At 44.2% G+C, this 12,274-nt stretch overlaps 1 protein-coding gene across 1 annotated transcript; it reads right to left on the bottom strand.

Moving 5' to 3' along the window:
- Positions 1-61: 61 nt before the first annotated feature.
- On the bottom strand, positions 62-11,432 carry LOC125634489 (glutathione S-transferase-like). Its single transcript, XM_048845327.2, has 4 exons — positions 11,321-11,432; positions 5,479-5,527; positions 3,138-3,267; positions 62-269 (listed from the first exon to the last, which is right to left on the bottom strand). The coding sequence occupies exons 1-4, from the start codon at positions 11,405-11,407 to the stop codon at positions 62-64; spliced, it is 474 nt and encodes a 157-aa protein (XP_048701284.1). The 5' UTR covers positions 11,408-11,432.
- Positions 11,433-12,274: the final 842 nt, after the last annotated feature.

Consider the following 12,274-nt stretch of genomic DNA (forward strand, 5'->3'; position numbering starts at 1 on the left):
GTACGATAATTACATTTCATTTTAAAGACCAGATTAGTGGCCAGAAAATTGTTTATTACAGTTACAAGTTCACGAGTTTTCCTTTCAGCATTTTGTGCTGACTGTAAATTGTTCCTTCACTGCCACATACCTTTTCATAAACTGGGAAGTATCTGGTTGTGGCCCTCTCATTGTTTAAAGCAAGATTCTTCTCCTTTTCCTTGGGGGGTAATTTATGGTGAACCCTGATCACATCCATCAGATCTCTTGTTCTTTCCACATACATGTCAGTCCTGTAGAAAATAGTGACGCCCTAATCATTTCACCTTTTCTTTACAATTTAGAAAAATGATTGTTTTTTAGAGAGTTGAATTTTGTGTTACCAGGATTGTTTTTAACTACAGTATGAATTGATCTTTTAGAAAGGTAAATGATCTGTAAATATCTGTCTTTCAAAACAAAACAAAACATGCTCAACAGCAATGCCGAGGTTTCCTCTCTGAAGTGACCCTATCAACACAATCTTTAGTTGCATTACTGTTTTAGCTGAACACTGAGATCTCCCAAGTCCGCCACCAAGTCGCGCACAGAGAAGTAACCTAACTCTTAAGGGCCAAATCCATCCTCCCGTTCTTAGTAGCCTGGCTGTCCACAGAGAAGATGCACATGGATCCTTTCCACCCCATGCTCTGCAACCATGCAGGCCCTAATGTGTCTCCTTTGCAGGGGAGGGGCAAAAGGACAAATGGATTGGATCAAAGCACATTGTCTGACCCCAGCCCTGCACTTCCCCTTCCTGGCTCCAGTTACTTGTAGCAGAAAGCTGCCATAGAAGTAGGAAAGCAAGCATGGGGTTAGGTCTATGCCCAAACAACTGATCCTGAGTAACAGAATACTGAGAGAGGACTGTATTCATTCTCTCTGTGTCAAAGATTAAATGTTTGATCCTCTTCTATCAAAGTCAGTGGGAGTGTTGCTGTTCATGTCAACAGGGCAGGATTGGGCCTAAAGTGAATGCACAAGAGACAAACACGCTAAGAAATAATTATTCAGATTAGAGTTTCAAAGGCATATAGAACAAACAATTCCCATTCTGATCACCACCCCAGGGCAGGACTCCCTTATATCAACACTGACTGCTGAAGCTGTGGCAGGGATTATCTGAACAAGTAAATTATTTCCTGGGCAAAGTTAATGAAGAGACAGGCTAAAGTAAAGGGTTAGGCTCAAGGGTACAGTAATCTGAGTAATTTGATACAAGGTTGCAACAGTGGAGAGCCTCCTAGTTTAGGAACACCCAAATGGGCGTAGGGAATTACATTGAACCTGCTCTTAAAGGCTGCAAGAGAAAGTGGCGTTCTTTCTCTTTGTCTCTTGCTGTGAGAACAGCTTTTGCTTCTGTTCACACTCTTGGGTTTCAGTTCCAGGCACAGGATTCAGGGCTGGATCCCGAACAGCACGGATGAGGAGTTTTGCAGGTAGATGTGCAAGACAACAGAACCTGAGACTGCAGAATTGAGAGCCTTACTGTGTAGCCACTAAGTGACTCCTGCCTAAGTAAGAGGGCTAAGGAGGGGATTCTGTAGCTAAGTGCCTCGTTTGCATACCAAGTGTCATTTATACCCATACTGCTGAGATGCCCATTCTTCACCCTAACCCTGTCCTGTTAATTAATGCAGTGAGAACACAAGAGGTTTGAGATTCGCTGCCCAGTGTAAAGGACACCCTGTAGCCTTTAGCTTTCCTTGTGTTCACTTCCCACCTCTGCTTACACTTGCACTAGAGCACAATCACTATGTGAAGGAAGTTATTGTTATTTCCTCTCACCTCTCTACTGTCAGTAGTTATAGTTTATCCCTGCTCACTTGCCCATCTGCCCTTGAGCACGAGGGGAAATATTTTGTTGGTTTTGCCCCATCTGTACTTAAAAATGTGTGTTAACATATGGATTTTAAAAACAAATATTTAACATGTTTTCAGCTGACAGTTTTATTTCCAATATGCATAGGGCATAATTTGCTTAAAGTGGTTTTGAAATCGTTCTGACAACTAAATAGATGCATGTAACATCTCAGACCTGGGGCTGCAGCCTAAGACTGTGGATTTTAAACTACGTACCTTTCTTTTTTCAAACTGATCTTTTATGCATATCTCTGTGCTTCAACCATTAACAGTCACTCACTTCTCTTGTCACATTTGTAAAGAAATATAGCTTATATTTGTAGTAGTTCCCTGAGCCTGTCTAATTTTAGATTATTTCTTATATGAACTCATGCAATCTCATTTCTCACTCATTACAATTGCAAAGCATTTGGTTTCTCTTACAATAATTGTTCTGTGGTAACCTTTTTTCTCTCCTTTCTAATCAAAGTGCATACTGTAAGTGTATTTCTATCAAGCTAGGAGCAATATATGCAGGCACTTTGGGCTGGCATTGTCAGCTCTCACAAACTAAGTCAGATCTAGCCTGGTTAGTATTTGCATGGGATACCTCCAAGGAAAACTTAAGGTGCCCAACAAAGTGGTGTTGGTTACTTAGGCCCTAATCATGCAAGCTACTTTGCATGGGCAAACCATGTGCCGAGCTGTTCAAATCAGCAAGGTTCCACATGGATACAACTTGCAAATCAAGCCAAAGTAGGTAGATTCTTCCTCCAGAATCATCACTGAGCCACTTCCCAACACTGAGCTACTGCAGGAGTCATCTTTCAAACAAAAAGAAAAGGAGTACTTGTGGCACCTTAGAGACTAACTAAGGTGCCACAAGTACTCCTTTTCTTTTTGCGAATACAGACTAACACGGCTGTTCCTCTGAAATCTTTCAAACAGGATACATAGCCTGGTATTGAAACACTGGGATTTTCACAGAGCCTAAAGAAGCTAAGTGCCCAGATCCCATTAAAATTAAGTAGAATTGGGCATGTAACTCTTTTACATACCTTTGAAAATCTCAGCCATACTTATTAGAGATCTCCTGGCACAAAAATAAGGGCATTCACCCAATGACCTGACCAAATCTAGGTAACTGCATTCTGAATTCTCTAAATTCTCCAAGCATTGGAAATTGGAGGGCATTCTCCTTCCGTTCCTGCCCTAAACTGTTCTGCACTGGAAACTGCTTTGGAATGTAAGCCTATATATTTGTGTAAGCTATTAATACTGTACATTGCTCTCTCCTTCCATAGAGATTGTGTTTCCTTGCTATGTAGCTGAGAATGGCTCTGGTCTGCACCATCTTCATCCCATCAATTTCCACCATGGGCACTTGTTGAAATATCAGGGCCCCATCTGAGAAAGGAAAAATAATGTCAAGACACTGAGTTCCCATAACTGTCATATCATTGCACTGGAACCCGAGTAGCTGACTGGAGCCTGGTGCTGTTCTCCACATAAGTCAATGGGATGTGTGACACAGCTCGTTCAGTGTGAGCAGCATTGGCTGCTAATATTTCTGCATTTGAGAGACACTGAAATTCTACTGTGCTAAGCAGGTGTATATAATAAAATGTTGTCACTTATTGCACAAAAGATTAAGTGTGGTTGAACAGTAATTGTTTAGAACAATTCTAAATTGCTTAGAAAAAGAACGTGTAACATTTATATTAAGGATGCATAAATAGTTTACAGAGGATTAGAAGATGTTCTTAGCATGTTGCAGATATAAGAACATAAGTACAGCCATGCTGAGTCAGACTAGTTGTCCATCTAGTCCAGTGTCTTGAATTCCAACAGTAGCCAGTACCAGAGCTTCATGGGGAATGAACAGAACAGGGCAGTAGGACTGATCTGTCCAGTCATTCCCTTCTGGCTTCTGGCAGTCAGAGGTTTAGGGTCACTCCAAGCATGGGGTTGCTTCCCCAACCACATTGGCTATTAGCCACTGATGGAGACGATCCTCCATGAACTTATCTAGTTCTTTTTGAACGCTGGTATACATTTGGCCCTCACAACTTCCCATGGCAATGAGCTAAATGTGTTATAGATGAGTAATGTCTGTGACAGATGACTATAATCACATCAGCAGAAGGTTTTATAGCTAGCCATAAGCAACATATCGACCTGTTGAATTTTATAATAATAGGGTAAGCACTAATGATAAATTATTCAAAAGTGTTAGAGCTGAGAGTTGCTTTCTACAGCTATACCCTAAATCAGTGCACCTGCTGTACCTGCTAACATACCTCCTCTCCTCTCTGACTTTTCACTAGTTTTAACCAGTTCTAGTCTAAAGTTTCTCCAAAAAATCTGGACATTTCTAAATGTGGGACATTCTAACTTGTGACGGTCCCTTATGGATCATACATCAGCTAGGAATATCCACAGTGCAAAGTGCTTTCTTCTCAACTTCTGGTATCCCCTTCATCACGGTTACCAGGATAGCTGCACTGCTGTCCCTTCTTGGGGGTCTCCCTGAGTACAGCCTGCACAGGTGTCAGGCTTCAGGTCTCTGTCTCTCCTGTGGTGGAATTCTGCAATTTGCCCACTCTCTAACCAGGACCTGGGTTACAGCCCCCTCGGTACTGACTGTGACTACTTCAACAGATCCACCTGGGGTTGAACCCTGCCATGGCATCCCCTTTGGAAGCTTGTAACAGCAACTGATTAAAGTGACTAAAAAGAGCTTCTTCAGAACAAAGCATGATTTATTCATTCCTCAAAGGTACAAACCATTTAGACAAAGTGTAGCAACAGTAACAGGCTTACACACATGGCTGTTACTTACATCCTTTCAAGTTCCCGTTAGCTCAGCTTGCTCCATCCCTGGCAAGGAGCAGCCACCTATCCTGCTGTCTCTCTCTGTCTGTCTTCCCAGCCCATCATTTTATCTTAGTTTACTTCAGAATCCCCTCCCTGTTCTAGGGTCTTGGAAGGGTTAAGTCTCCTTGTACCGCAAGCCTTGAAACATCCGAGCCTCAAAACAACCTTCTTACAGTCTCCTTTGATTTAACTCTATGCATTCAGGCAGGCAGCAATACAATACTGAATAGGGAAACTGAGTCACATGTAATAGTCATAAAAAGTAATACAGACATTTTCCCAGTTAGTCATATCCCCTGTGCCAGAAGCTGAGTGTAGTGAGGCAGAGGAGTGGGTTACACTGACTTTATGCCCACTGCCCCATGCCAGAAAATCCCTAGCAGAGCACCTGCAGGTTGTTTCTACTCCCACTGAGTGAAGGGGGCTGGAGGCCTCCCCCAAGTACCAAACGCATGGCCACTTGACCTTTTTGATATCTGTTCAGGCCTAAAGCTGAAAAGCCTGGACACTGCTTTACAATATAACCTACAAATGCTGAGGTGGTGGAATCTCCATCCTTAGAGGTTTTTAAGGCCCAGCTTGACAAAGCCCTCGTTGGGATGATTTCGTTGAGTTGGTCCTGCTTTGAGCAGGGGGTTGGACTAGATGCCCGCCTGAGGTCTCTTCCAACCCTAATCTTCTCTGATTCTATGGTAAAAAAAAAAATCTGGTAGTCACTCAAGACTCAGTCTTCAGCCTCACCCTGTAGTAGCTTTTCATATTCTCTTGTTTCCAAAAATTCTTCTTCAAACTGGAAAGAGAGCAATAAAAACAAGATAGCTGAACTATGTATCAGGAATTATGAATCAGGAGATATCTGAGGGCTTTTCACTTCAGGGGAAATTTGAAAAACCCAATAATGCCAGTTGATTAATAGAGACAAGTAATGAAATCCCCCAACTCAACCCCTGTTCTGTGACCTGGGTTGTCAGAATGATGTCCAAAAACGGAAATAAACATCATGTTTCCTATTTTAAAATAAAACTTTAGAAAATCCTCCTCACGTCTGGCAGCTACCACTGCACTTCTCAGTGTGGAACGAAGCCTCAAAAAGCAATACTTCGCCACAGTGGAATGTGCCACCGGGGACAGTACCTTTTGCTAAGAAGTATCGCAGCTGTAGAATAAGGCTTCCATAATGCAATGTTCCATTTCAGCTGTCAGTTTTCTTATCTTGTTTTCTTTTCCCTGTTCCCTAAAATAAGTTTACCATCACTTCATGTCTCTCTATCTGATTCAGTTCTAGACAGATAGATAGATAGAATCTTTGGGCCTGTAGCAGGGAGACCATTAGCCTGTCTCCTGCTTGTGGCCAGATATGTTTTCACAGCTCCCTCTTCAGGGCCCCGTGGGAGTGCTCTGTATATAGCCTCCCTCAGGGTAATCATCAACTCTCCTCCTTTCATTTTTAACTTATCACAAGTAGGCAAATAGATTATGGTGTGCCTAGGTGAAAGCACTTTTGCAAAATGGGTTAGGAAAGGTGGGTGGAGTAATAAGCTGTACGTTAACAGATTAAAAGCAAGGAGCAAAAATGAATGCAGACAAGAGTGGAAGTGTGGAGTGCTTGTAAAGAGAGGAGGAGGAGTTTGAATGGTCTGTAGAAGAGAAGAAGCCAGTGCAGAGATTCACTGTGTGCACATATCAAAGTGGCAGAAGAGAGATGATTTTGGCAGCAGCATTTTGGACAGACTGGAATTGAGAGAAACCACCCCCTCCCCCCCCCCAAAAAAAAAGAAAGCTCAGTGCAACCCTTAGATGAGCTGCTATCTTGACCAAGGGTCAAGCAATGGAGCTTAGGGATAAGAACCTCCCACATCAAGGACTTTAGTACAGAACAGCTCTTATTCTGCAGCTTGCTTTCAAACACCTGTGTCTAATAGGATGCTGGCAGACTGTGTTGTTAGAGCAAGAGACAAAAATCAAAGCCTCTGTATTTAAGTTCCAAAAGGCAATTGTTACAGATGGAAATACAGAAAAAAAACAGGTTTAATCCTCAAATTATTAAAAATTGTTGAAAACTATATGTTTTACTCTTGCCAGAGTCCAGCAATACTAATAACCATGTCAAATAACGAGCCACAGATATTAAATAAATGCTGTGAAACACCAAGTTCATGAGTTCTTGATTGCGTGAAGAAAGATAAATTTATTCAAAAAGCTTTATGCTCAGCACTAATACCTGGTTGGTACAGCCAGCCACGGCATTATTCATTAACATACATTGATAAGCCCGTCAGCTTTTTCAGGATCCTTGATAATACGTATTTTCTAATTTTTAAAGCAGTTGGGGATGACACAAACTATTTAAGATTTTTCTTCTTGGCCAAATTGTGGTAATTTAAAATGTTACCTCTGCTTCACTATTTCCAAACTTGAGTTCTGGAACTGCAGAATTCTCCTTGCCCTATAAAACTAACCCTTTCCTCTTGCTTTTGGAAATATCATCACCTTGCTTTTATAACAAGAATTTTCACTATAAAGAGTCCGTGCTTTCCTAGCGTTGACACGACCAAGTCAATAGGGCTCTCTGTGAGGACAACACTGCAGTGGAATGAATTGCAGGATCTTTAATGTACAACTCTAAGGCCATGTCTATACTACGAAAGTACTCCAATGTTACAGAAATTGATTTTTGGGAACAGATTGTATAAAGTCGAGTGCATGCATCTATGCTAAGCACATTAATTCGGCGGTTTGCGTACACGGTATCGTGGCAAGCACTGACATTCCGAGAGGTGCACTGTGGGTAGCTATCCCACAGTTCCCGCAGTCCCCGCTGCCAACTGGAATTCTGGGCTGAGCTCCCAATGCCTGATGGGGCCAAAAATTTGTCGCAGGTGGTTATGGGTAAATGTCGTCAGTCAACCCTCCCTCCCTCTGTGAAAGCAACAGCAGACAATCATTTTGCGCCCTTTCCCCTGGATTGCCTGAGCAGACGCCATAGCACGGCAAGCATGGATCCCCTTTCAGCTCACCGCAGCAGTTATGACCATTGTAAACACCTTGCGCATTATTGTGCAGTTTATGCAGAACCAGCACCTGAAAAACCAGGCGAGGAGGCGACGACAGCGCGATGATGAGGACATGAACACAGATTTATCTAAAACTGTGGTCCCCGGCAATTTGGAGATCATGGTGTTACTGGGGCAGGCTCATGCTGTGGAACGCTGATTCTGGGCCCATGAAACAAGCACAGACTGGTGGGACCGCATAGTGTTGCAGGTTTGGGATGATTCCCAGTGGCTCCAAAACTTTCACATGTGTAAGGGCACTTCCATGGAACTTTGTGACTTGCTTTCCCCTGCCCTGAAGCACAAGAATACCAAGATGAGAGCAGCCCTCACAGTTCACAAGCGAGTGGCAATAGCCCTGTGGAAGCTTGCAACGCCAGACAGCTACCGGTCAGTCGGTAATCAATTTGGAGTGGGCAAATCTACTGTGGGGGTTGCTGTGATGCAAGTAGTCAACGCAATCAGTGAGCTGCTGCTATCAAAGGTAGTGACTCTGGGAAATGTGCAGGTCATAGTGAATGGCTTTGCTGCAATGGGATTCCCTAACTGTGGTGGGGCCATAGACGGAACCCATATCCCTATCTTGGGACCGGACCACGAGGGCAGCCAGTACATAAACTGAAAGGGGTACTTTTTAATGGTGGTGCAAGCACTGGTGGATTACAAGGGATGTTTCCCCAACATCAACGTGGGATTGCGGGGAAAGGTTCATGACGCTCGCATCTTCAGGAACTCTGGTCTGTTTAAATGGCTGCAGGAAGGGATTTACTTCCCTGACCAGAAAATAACTGTTGGGGATGTTGAAATACCTATAGTTATCCTTGGGGACCCAGGCTACCCCTTAATGCCCTGGCTCATGAAACTGTACACAGGCACCCTGTAGTAAGGAGCTGTTCAACTACAGGCTGAGCAAGTGCAGAATGGTGGTAGAATGTGCATTTGGATGTTTAAAGCATTGCTGGCGCGGTTTGCTGACTCGCTCAGACCTCAGCGAAACCAATATTCCCATTGTTAAAGCTGCTTGCTGTGTGCTCCACAACCTCTGTGAGAGTAAGGGGGAGACGTTTATGGTGGGGTGGGAGGTTGAGGCAAATCGCCTGGCCGCTGAATATGTGCAGCGAGACACGAGGGCAGTTAGACGAGCACAGCAGGAAGCGCTGCGCATCAGAGAAGCTTTGAAAACCAGTTTCATGACTGTCCAGGGTACTGTGTGACACTTCTGATTGTTTCTCCTTGATGAAAACCCGCCCCCTTGGTTGACTCTAGATTCCCTGTGAGCCACCCACCCTCCCCCCTTCGATCACAGCTGGCTTGCAAAGGAAATAAAGTCACTATTGTTTTAAAAACATGTATTCTTTATTAATTGATTATAAAAATAGGGAGCTAACTCACTAGGTAGCCCGGGTGGGGTGTGGGATGAGGGAAGGAGGGAAGGAAAAGGTCACTTTAAAACTTGTTGAATGACAGCCTTCTGTTGCTTGGGTAGCACTGGGGTAGAGTGGTTGGGTGCCTGGAGCTTTCCCCTGCCCGCGTTCTTTGCGTCTGGGTGAGGAGGCTATGGAACTTAGGGAGGAGGGAGGGCAGTTAAACAGGGGCTGCAGCGGCAGTCTGTGATCCTGCTGCCATTCCTGAACCTCCACCAGACGCTGGAGCGTGTCCGTTTGATCCCACAGTAGCCCCAGCATTGCCTCATGCCTCCTCTGATCTTCTTGCCGCCACCTCTCCTCACGTTCATCGGCCACTTTCCTGTACTCTGCGATTGTGTCCTTCCACACATTCTGCTTCAGTGCCGGACGACTGCATGAGCTCAGAGAACATTTCATCGCGCTTGCGTTTTTTTTGCCGCCTTATCTGAGATAGCCTTTGGGACAGAGGAGGGAGGCTTGAAACATTTGCAGCTGCTGGAGGAAAAAAAGGGAGTGAAGAATTTAAAAAGATACATTTTACAGAACAATGGCTATACTCTTTCACGGTGAACAACACTATTCATATTACATAGCACATGCGATTTTGGTACAAGATCGCATTTTGCATCTTATATTGAGTGTCTGCGGCTTTGGTGTTAGAGATCAGACACACAGTGCCGGGCAACAGAATTCGGCTTGCAGGTGGCCAAGGTAAGGCATAATTTTTCGGCTTCTGCAACCTTCATAACAGCAGCGCCCTCCTCTCCCATACCAAGCAAAGCATGTTGAGTTGGCCATTTAGTGCTGCGGTTTTCCTGTTAACTTGCAGCAGCAGAAAGCAAACTAACCCACCCCCCCATCCAATTCTCTGGGATGATTGCTTTACCCCTCACCCCACCGCGTGGCTGGCATCAGGGAAGATCCCTGCTAGCCAAACGCAAACAGCTCAGTGCCAATGCCCTCCCCCCCCCGCACTGCATGGCTAACAGTGGGGAGGATTGCTTTCAGCCACAAGCAAACAGGCCAGTGGGAACGGCCACCTCTGAATGTCTCCTTAATTAAATTCCCCTATTTCAACCAGGTTACCATGAACGATATCACTCTCCTGAGGATAACACAGAGAGATAAAGAACGGATCTTGCTTGAATGCCAGCAAACACCGGGACCATACACTGCCAGGCTTTGACATGCAATGATATCAGATTACTTGCTACTAGCATGGCTTGGTAAAGTGTCCTACCATGGAGGACAGAATAAGGCTGCTCTCCCCAGAAACCTTCTGCAAAGGCTTTTAGAGTACCTCCAGGAGAGCTTCATGGAGATGTCCCTGGAGGATTTCCGCTCCATCCCCAGACACATTAACAGATTTTTCCAGTAGCTGTACTGGCCATGAATGCATCCCAAGTCCTCAGGGATACTTAATCATTAAAAAATGCTTGCTTTTATAACATGTATTATATTTTAAAAGGTACACTCACCAGAGGTCCCTTCTCCAGCTTTGTTGGGTTGGGAGGGTATTTCAGCCAGGGCGATAAAAAGATCCTGGCTGTCGGGGAGAACAGTGTGCTGTGTGCTCTCCTCAAGCTCATCCTCCTCCTCCTCCTCATCTTCCCCGTCCTCAAAATCCTCAGGCATGGCGGAGAGTACCCCATCATCGGAGTCCACAGACGGGGTGGGGTAGTGCTGTGGGGAAGTAGCCCAGGGAATTGCACATATCATGTTTCTAAAAGGTCAGCTACCATAGCTAATACTATTAGGGTCCCTGGGCTGGAGTAGAGAGTGGGCCTGGGCTCCTCCTGCCCCTTTGCCCCCTGATTAATCACTGAGACTGGGAGACAACAGAGACTGCAAGGAAGGGTAACTTCTCCTCCCATCCCTTGCTGGCTTATGATGAAAATGGCTCAGTAGACTGTGACCCTTGTCTCTAGAGGGGGGGGGTATGTGGAGGGTCACAGTGAGCCTCTGAGGCGAGTGACATCTGCCAGGAAATGCAGGACCCATGGAGGCAAGGACAGAGCTTTGTCACAGTAACTATAATTCTGTTGGAGTGGTTTTTTCCTATTACCTGGAAATAAATTCAACCAATCTATATGAAGTCACTTGATTTCTTTATAAAGAACAAACCTCGACCCCAGCTGCCACCAACAGCCAATGTATGGATTCCATTTGTCCTCTTCCATTGAAGTAGTAAAGTTTGGATTTCCCAGTCATGAGTTCAAGAAAAAAAAAAATTTGAAAATCAACTCTATGATCAAATCTATTCCCCTCTCTCTTTTCCTTCCACACTCCTAGCAACGGATGCACTTTTCCTAGACTAGAGACTGTATTCACCAGCACTGTCACTACATAGTAAGTGAAACATGGGGAAGAAATTACATTAGCTCTAACACTTATGCTGTTATCAGTCCCCTTGTGGAGATTCTCAAACAGCTCAGGGTTTAAGGAAATAAGTTTTATCTGAGTCTTGGTACTAATCTTCTCTGAGTTCCCTCCCAGCTTCAGCACTTGCCTTCCCCTTCTTAAGTGAGGAAATGTGCCTCTAGTAAGGCAACGCTTGAAACTCTTCCCTGTAGTAAAAAGAAAAGGAGTACTTGTGGGAGTTTTCACTCATCCTGAGCAGGAGACTCCCACTTCTGAGATGAATGAACCCAATCCTTTGGCCCCTATTTGTCAGTAAGTACATTTCAGTCTGTTTCCTAGTGCTATAGCGTGGGAAGATATTGTTCCGAATATGCCAAATGTTTCAAAGGGGTATCCCTTATTACTACAATGTGACACTTCTTTTTTTATATCTTTGGGATTTCAGTTCCTGTCTTCTGAACTGTAGTACTGGAACAAACATGAATTCTTCAATGGTTCATTGGGGATTTTCTGGCTTTTGGGAGGTTTGTTAACTAAATTCTGTTGTTCTTAGGGCTAGTTACTATATTTTGCCATCACTTTTCTTTTTATTGTTAATTCTTCTATAGTCAGAAAAGTACCTCATAGCAGGACTGAGAGCCTGATCTATGCATATCAATAGAGGCTGATGTCTGTGTATTTTTTCATGTTACAAGATTTGCAAACTTTACCAAAAAG

The sequence above is a fragment of the Caretta caretta genome, chromosome 3, assembly GCF_965140235.1.
Source record: "Caretta caretta isolate rCarCar2 chromosome 3, rCarCar1.hap1, whole genome shotgun sequence".
NCBI lineage: Eukaryota > Metazoa > Chordata > Testudines > Cheloniidae > Caretta > Caretta caretta.